At 31.5% G+C, this 8,182-nt stretch overlaps 1 protein-coding gene across 6 annotated transcripts; it reads right to left on the bottom strand.

Moving 5' to 3' along the window:
* Nucleotides 1-3,752: 3,752 nt before the first annotated feature.
* On the bottom strand, nt 3,753-7,562 carry LOC145106475 (mechanosensitive ion channel protein 1, mitochondrial-like). Of its 6 annotated transcripts, none has more exons than XR_013707562.1 (7): nt 7,453-7,562; nt 5,943-6,270; nt 5,801-5,860; nt 5,559-5,663; nt 5,362-5,484; nt 5,081-5,280; nt 3,753-4,080 (listed from the first exon to the last, which is right to left on the bottom strand). XR_013707562.1 is itself a non-coding variant. In XM_079043444.1 (7 exons), the coding sequence occupies exons 4-7, from the start codon at nt 5,631-5,633 to the stop codon at nt 3,994-3,996; spliced, it is 459 nt and encodes a 152-aa protein (XP_078899570.1). In that variant the 5' UTR covers nt 5,634-5,663; nt 5,803-5,860; nt 5,943-6,270; nt 7,453-7,562; the 3' UTR covers nt 3,790-3,993. The 6 variants fall into 6 exon arrangements, 3 of the variants coding, with proteins under 3 accessions (XP_078899570.1, XP_078899569.1, XP_078899571.1); XR_013707563.1 differs by having other exon boundaries at nt 5,081-5,161; XR_013707564.1 differs by having other exon boundaries at nt 5,081-5,152.
* Nucleotides 7,563-8,182: the final 620 nt, after the last annotated feature.

Genomic DNA, 8,182 nt, shown 5'->3' with positions numbered 1-8,182 from the left:
AAAATCAATTTGCTTAAATAGACTATCTAATTGATGTTCAAAAAAATAAATAAATAACCCAACCACACCCCTCTTTTTTTTTTGTGTCAACTCACTATACCTTGGGCAAATAGGTATTTTACTATAGTTTTGTGTCCTTGTGGATACGATTCATACTTTAAGCTATACTAGTTTCAGGTATAATTTAGCAATATTTTTATTATACCTATTAATTGTTGGTTTGACGACCCAACACAAACATGATAAGTGGGTTGAATAAATGTTGATCAGCATGTCCTTACCGATGAACAGCAAGTTCAAGTTGTTATCTATCCCTTACCTTAAAGTTGGCAACATGTGAACATACATCTCACTCATAACGAAACCATTAAGAATTTTGAGGATTGTGCGTGTCATTAGAGCTTGAAGTGGATCCGTTTGAGGCCGATAAATCACATATCGAGCAGTGGCGAGTCTAGAGAAGAAAACAATGAGACATGTGGTTCCCTAACCGAGTTTAACGGGGACGGTTCAAGAGAAACCCGATTTCTATCGGGTCAGTTCAACCAGAAAATAACCGATGTTGCATGTATAAAAGTTGGTTGTGAAAGGATCGAGCCAAATCGGTATTTCCTTAACTTTTTTTTTATAGAATCAACTTATACTTAGAGTAATCGGCTTAAACCATTCCTCAACAAACTTAACTTATGGCGTGAAAGTGTAAATGGGGAAAAATCTATTTATAATGGAAAACCTCCTCACAACTTTCTTTTTGCTGTCGATGTGAGACTTCATGCCAAAAAATATGATATGTTTTCGGTTGTCTATAGTTTATACCATTTTTTTCCTTTCATTTTCTTTTGTCAAACACATTAAGATAGGTCATTCAAAATATTTAAGGTAGGTCCTAATTTTTTTTTTATGTATAATTTATTGTGAATTTTTTAAATTTAGGTGGTTCAAGTGACCACTTTGACCCACCTTGGCATTACCTAGCATCGCCCTTGATATTGAGGTGTATGTGTTAGATTCTAGCTCCAAAATCGCCACTAGAAAGAAAAACAACTCCCACTATAAGAAATAGAAAGGGAATCGATATGAGAAAAAGTAAAACGTCCTTTCAAGAAGAAAATAAACATTGCAAATATAAAATTCTACAATTCTAACAACAAAGGGCATTTTGCTCGTGATTTTTACAATCCGAACAAGGTATACAATGCTTATGTTAGTCAAGTTTGTGTTGCTAGTTCTGTTTTTCTTACTGAATTTAATCATGCGTGAAGGACGAACTTTAATCCTACGTGGTGTTTTATATGCGTCAAGGACGGGAGTATCTTTCTTATATGTTCAAGGCATTGTGTGATGCTAAACATATTCAATGTCAACTTACCACTCCTCAACCTCCACAACATATTTGTACTTAAATGAGTGCACTCAAATTCAATCAATCATGGTAAAGACGGACTGATGAATCAATGAAGAGCATGTAGACACCGATTAAGCAAATGAATTCAGAATGATTTAAATTAGTTCAAACAAGGATCAAATAAATGTTTTCATGGAAGAAACGATTTTAATGTCAAGAAGAAATAATCGTGAATCGTGTAATGAAAGATCCGAGAATCGACATAAATCCAGAATGAGATTTAGAAGCTGACGTGAGAAAGAATTTTGATTTTAGGGCTGATAAATGTCTAGTAAACAATTAGAACAAAGATTTGGGCTAAGAACAATTGGGCTAGATTTTGGGCTTTCAATCAACAGATGATCCAATACAAACAAATGATCTAACAGATACGATCCAGTACAAACAAATTATCTAAGAGTAGCAAAAATCTTGGGAAATTGCTAGAAAAGTCTCAATATTTTCAGGAAAGTTACACTTTAGTCTCAGAATTATTTTTTTGAACATTAAAGTCCCGATTTTTTGTAAAAACACGATAATATGTCATTTCCTGTTAAAAGAAAAAAAAAGATTTTTTTGTAAACTTGAGCCAAAATGAAATAATCGGGACTTTAATGTTCAAAAAAAAAATCTTGGGACTAAAGTGTAACTTTCCTAAAAATTTTGGGACTTTTCTGACAATTTCCCAAAATTCTTTAACAAAATGATTCCAAGAGATTTGGAAGACTCAGCAAAGATTATCAAATCTTGAACAGATTATGTGTAAATTTTTTCAAATTGAGATCGTTCCTTGTACCAATCGTTTAGATCTTTAAGGCATGACTTTGATACGAATTGTGAATGCATAAAACCCAGATTTGACACATTGAATACGAAGAATGACATAATCAACAAGATCGATGTAACTATTTAAACATAATTTGTATAAATGATATGAATAGAACAAAAAGGTAGGAGCATGGGTTTACTCAAACTATATAAATCAATCTTACTCTCTAAACAATATGAATCATATAAACCTTACTCTCTAATCTACAAAATGAATAAGACTATACTATATATAAAGGAGCTACAACTCACATAAGTCATCAACATTTGCCCACGTGTCATAAATGGGTCTTCAAGCCATCAAGTTATCCTCCATATAAATATTTGCACCAAGTTACAAAAAAATATAGGTATTTTATAGTAGTAGGAGATGGTAAATTACCATGTTTTCATTTAAACTAGATTAATTCTCTTATTTATTCCTAGGGTTTGATTGTTAGTAAGGGGTGTTTAAATTACTTTGGTGACGGTTACTTAGCCTTCCTCATATTTAGTGTGTAAATAATTCTTCATCACAGAAAAAGTTAGGAGAACTTGTGATTTTTTGTAAAGCACAGAAACACTTTATGTAATTTTGTTTATAATCTATAGGGAAATTGAGTAACTAATCATTATAAACGAGGTAGGGATGAGCAAAGGAACCAACCTGGCTGGAACCGGCCCGGGAACCGAACTTGGTGGAAAATAGGAACCGAACTGGACCAACGGTTCTACCGGTTCCGGTTCCTACCGGTTCTTGTCGTGTCTTCAAATGTTGGAACCGGTCCTCAAGAAATAGCAACATACGGTTCCGGTTTTTGCCGGTTCTACCGGTTCCATCGGGTTTCAGTTTCGGTACCGGTTCCGACCGGTTCTCCGGTTCATATGCTCATCGCTAAAACGAGGTTTTCAAAGAAAATAACCATGTTCTTTTAGTTTTTGAAAAATAACCACTTTCTCCAGAATGCCTAATTTTGAAGTACTGTTCATATACCTGGAGTTTTATTCTATTTTTATTATTATTATTTTTTTTTTTTTAGTTTTCAAAATTTTATATTATTTTGGATTCCAAATACTACATTTTTGAAATGTTTAATGTCACCATTTCTTAATAAAATGTCTAATTTCATGCACTAATATTGTATATAGTTCACATTAATATGTTTTTTTTTAACTTTTTGTTAAATTTAAGTAAAAAAATGATTTTTTTTTCTCAAAATTCCATAATTGTTCTTCGGATTTTGGACTTGTTCTTGAAATTTCGAAGTTTTTTTTTTTTTTTTTTTTTGAAATCCGAAATTTTAGTCTGGAATTTTGTCTTGATCGAAAATACCCCATTCCAGATAAAGTGGTTATTTTTGTAAAAAAAAAAAAAAAAAGGGTTATTTTTTTCAAATACACATTAAAAAGTGGTTAGATTGCTTAATATCTCCAACTTATATAGCTAGTAAAGTTAATACAAAATGTAATACAAAGTAATAATCTATTTTAAAGTAGTAAGGATATAGAACCTTTAGTAGAGAAAGCATTACAACTTGTATATGATATTTTAAAACCACAATTAAATGCTCTAGAGTCTTGAAATTTTGCTAAAAAGCTGACAACCAAACGGTTTTCCTCATAGCAATTTCGAGTATTAAGATGAAGGTGGTTATAGAACACAAATACACTATCTTTTTTGTGTCAACAACCAAAAGCATAAAAGTTTCAGTGAAGTAGTGTGATTACTCTTAAGAAATAAAAAACTAGTTAGAAGTATTCCTTTTGCAGATCCAAAGAGTTACAAACCCTCCACCATGTGCTCACCAGAGTGTGGCCCCATGCTTCTTGATTATCTGAGCTGACTGCAGAAGAATATCCTGCTTCACTAAACGTAACTCGGCTTCACACTGCATAATGAGACATATATAGCGTTAACACAAAAAGGAAGAAAACTTATTTGTGTTGATTATAGCATCCTCCTTTGTATTTCTTTTCATTACAACCCTTGTTTGTACCTTTAGTTTTTTTCTTTTCTTATTAAGATATTGCATTTTAACATTCTTTCAATCTTGCTTTGTTACAAATTAGGATTCAGGTAAAAATCTATACATTTATAGCAATGAAAATTGCTTTGCATTTTGACTACAATGCTACAAATGGGTATGTTTTTTCAAAGTACAATGTTATAGTAAAAAACAATGAAAGTAGAATGCTATCAAAAACAAGTAGCTAAACATATGTTGCAATTAACCACTTAAAAGTATATTGTTGTTAGTTAAGTCCCAGACGAAACTTCAGATCAAGGATTCAATCAGAATTCAGAACAGGGTATTTTACAATAAAAAATTATCTGGTTCTAAATTTTAATTCAATAAAGTTTATTCAAATTCTCTTTTCCTATAAGCCCCTTAAATCTACTATTTAATTTGGACTCTCAGGGTTTTCCTAAATTCTAGAAATGTCAGCTTTAAGATCATAAAACTAGATTATTATATCCATAAGTACGTCTCTTATTATACCAATCATAACCTTCCAATACTAGATAGCATATGATTCATAACAAGGAAAGCAAGAAATAGAAATACAGTTATAATGATTTGCTAGATAAACCATTATACTTTCTTTTCTTACTTTTACAGCTTTGTAGTTTGAGAAATCAACCTGAGTATAGCTATGTTATCTATATACAAAGCAACTTTGACTCATACAATTAAAAAAAAATTGAAAGTACAATGCTATTATTGGGTACTTTTACAAAGTACAATGTCTTAATTAAAACTACTTTACAGTACAATGTTGTAATGGAAACAAACAAGATATTACACATTTAAATGAAAGTACATTTTGCATTAAACGATTCAAAAAATGTACATGTAATATAATTTGGTGAGGAATGAGGATACATACCATCTTTTTTAGATAGCATCCAAGAGTAAGCTCTATACAATATCCTTCCAACTTAGAATGTTGACAATATGGCTGCTTTCCCTTCAAGTAAACGTTTGAGTTAGACTTCATCATGTTTATTATTTCCTCTGATATCTCGTGGATCTTCTCTATCTCATCAACTTGCACAAAAATCTTGGACACGATTGGACAACAACGTTCTGATGATTTGATCAAAATATTCTACGAAAAAAAAAGACTATGTAACTTTTGAAGGTAGGGATGAAAGAACTAATCATCACCTGACTACAAAACGCGTAATTTGCAACTAGTATAGGAGAACTTTCCTCACTAAGCAATGTGGTGGTTATGAGTCCTGATTTAATAACTTGACCTTTTACAGATCCAGCCTGCAGCCAACCAACCTGAAACAAAAACACTCAAAATAAGAACAAATTCATACAAAAGATAAAATATATCAGAAAGCTTATTTACATACTTCTATTATATCTCCTATCGAAAAGTGTTTGCCAAGTCGTACTGCTGCAAACCCCTCCAAGATATTGCTTAGCATGAGTACAGAGGTAAAGAAACAGCCAAAACTGTAGAAACAAGCACTTGATTTCAAAATTCATGAAATTATACAAATTTTGAGAGATTTATTAGTAGTATAACTTGATTTATCTTTTTTTAAAAAAAGGAAAGGGCGTATATTAATGCGAGTAAACTTATGATACTTATCTAATATCCCTCCCAAAGTCAAAGAAGATAGCACAACAACCTCCACGTGTTTAGCTAAACCTATACCAATGATATAAAGTTAGTAGTATAACTTGATATAATTAATTTCATTAAAAAAATAGGGAAATGGAAATAAATTTACCTCCAATTGCTCCCACAGTTGAAATAGATTGTGCAATAAACACCCAGCGTTTAACTAAAGCTATACCAATGATACCACGTACCACAACACCTACAACTTTAGGTACTTCTGATCTTGAATCACCTTTTTTATCTTGAAGGGCAGATAGTGAATATACACGATGTTTCAACATACGTGTAGTTGATATAGGAAGAGAAATTCTTTGAAGGTTCAACTTTGATAATCGATGTTGGTTTAAGTCGATCTTCTTGCTTGTACCAAAATTATACATCGGACAGCAAGGTTTTGATATCACCAAGCTAATTCCGTTCATGATTTAATCATTTACCTAAACCAACCAATAACATCAAGAAAAATAGTTAAACATCAGAAGAAAAGTAAGAAAACTAACGAAATCTGAATTCTAATCTTCGAATTAGAGTTTAAGATAAACTAAAAAAAAAGAATTACCCTATACAAGTAAAACTAATACACAGTTACATAAATCTAAACCTATAATAAGCTGACCGATGCATGGCGATGAACTCGATAATTCAGTTTTAGGGGGGATCAGAACTATAGTCACTTTTTTTCTCCATATATTGTACCTTCTTTCTTTTCTCCTTATCACAGCATTGTACTTTCATACAACTTACAAAGTATATTAAAATTTTATGTGCACCTAAATATTGATTGATGACAACACCAGCACTCAATAGTCCGTAACCACAAATACAAATCCTGGACTGTTCACTTTAGACATGTAAAACAGAGGAAATGGCTGGAATAACTTAATAGAAATATCAGAAAATGTCAAAGTATTTGAAATGTTAAAATTGGATTAGAGTGAAATAAATACGCAAAAAAATTACGTTCTTACTGAGTTATATGCATCATATGATGGGAGATGTACAAATGCTAGCTACATTTCAACTATGAATATAGATCCAAACCAAAACTAAAACCAATCCATTTTATTCAAAACCCACGCACAAAAACATTGATATTTAAACTTTGTTCTTGAGATTTTTTCCTTGACCCATTTGGGTTATGAAGTTGAGAACAAAGAGAAAATAATGGAATTCGATTCCCATTATTTTATTATTAAGTGGTAAATGACAAACTTGTCCTTGATCGGAGAGGTTTTTCTTAAAGACGTTTAGTTATCGGAAACCATCCAACTTGATGGAAATACCACGAACCAAAAGCCCCCTGATAGTTTTCTTTTTTACGTTCAGATTCAAACATTCTATTCTTTAGCATCAATTAAACTCAGATTTAAACGCGTTCGGAGTTTAATACCAAATCGTTGATAACATTTAAGAACTAAATACTGAATAAACGAAGGTTTAACAGAAGAAGAACTGATTATATTTGTGAATGGCACCAATGATTACATAAAACTACAGTTGCAATATGAAGAAACGATCTTTGCTTTGGATGTACAAAACTACATCTAGTCTAACAAGGCATAGAAACCCTAATTAAATTAACTGATATCAGCGCGAGAGATAAACAGTGCTGAAAATACCTTTTACAGAGAGTGAATTAGGGTTTGAGGACGTCTACGGTATTGAATACACGTCCTTCCGAGTGAATACCACGTCTTGAACTTGAATACACAGCATGCTTCAGCAACCCCTTCAACTTTTAGCTTGCAGCAACTTTAGTCCCTCAACCATGCTGCATCCAAAACAGCTTATAAGAAATTACCCTTTTTACTCTTAAAAAACAATTAAAGTGTCTTGAGTAATCTGGTAACACATCCAAACTAAAAAGAGTAAATTACACAAATGGTTCATTTGGTTTGGGATAATTTGTATGTTTGGTTCCTAGTTTTTTTTTTTTTTAACTTCAACGGTCCTATATTGTATTTTTGTTATGTGTTGGGTAAAAGTAATACGGAGTATTCTAATATGTTTGGTTGTTTCACGAAGAACAATATTTAATGCAAACTGAATAGCAAAATTATTGTCACACATTAATTTATAAGAATATATACTCAATTTTTAAATCATTTAAAAGTTTTCAAAACCGACAGTGTTTTACAAATCACAATTATCACTGCTCTATATTCTTCAACCTCTATAGAAGACCTCGAGATTGAGGTTTGTTTTTTTTCCTTTTTAGGAAATTAAAGAAATTATATGAAATAAACAATAACATGTGGGACCCTGATTTTGATTTCATACGAGAGGTATATTTTTGTAACATCCCAAAATTTACAATAAATTTTAATTTTTTAATTCTACATAAGTATA

Source organism: Lactuca virosa, chromosome 4 (genome assembly GCF_052849685.1).
Source record: "Lactuca virosa cultivar CGN04683 chromosome 4, Lactuca_virosa_CGN04683_v6, whole genome shotgun sequence".
In the NCBI taxonomy this organism is placed as follows: Eukaryota; Viridiplantae; Streptophyta; class Magnoliopsida; order Asterales; family Asteraceae; genus Lactuca; species Lactuca virosa.
The sequence above is the reverse complement of the archived record's forward strand: the minus strand, read 5'-3'. Positions and strand labels throughout refer to the sequence as shown.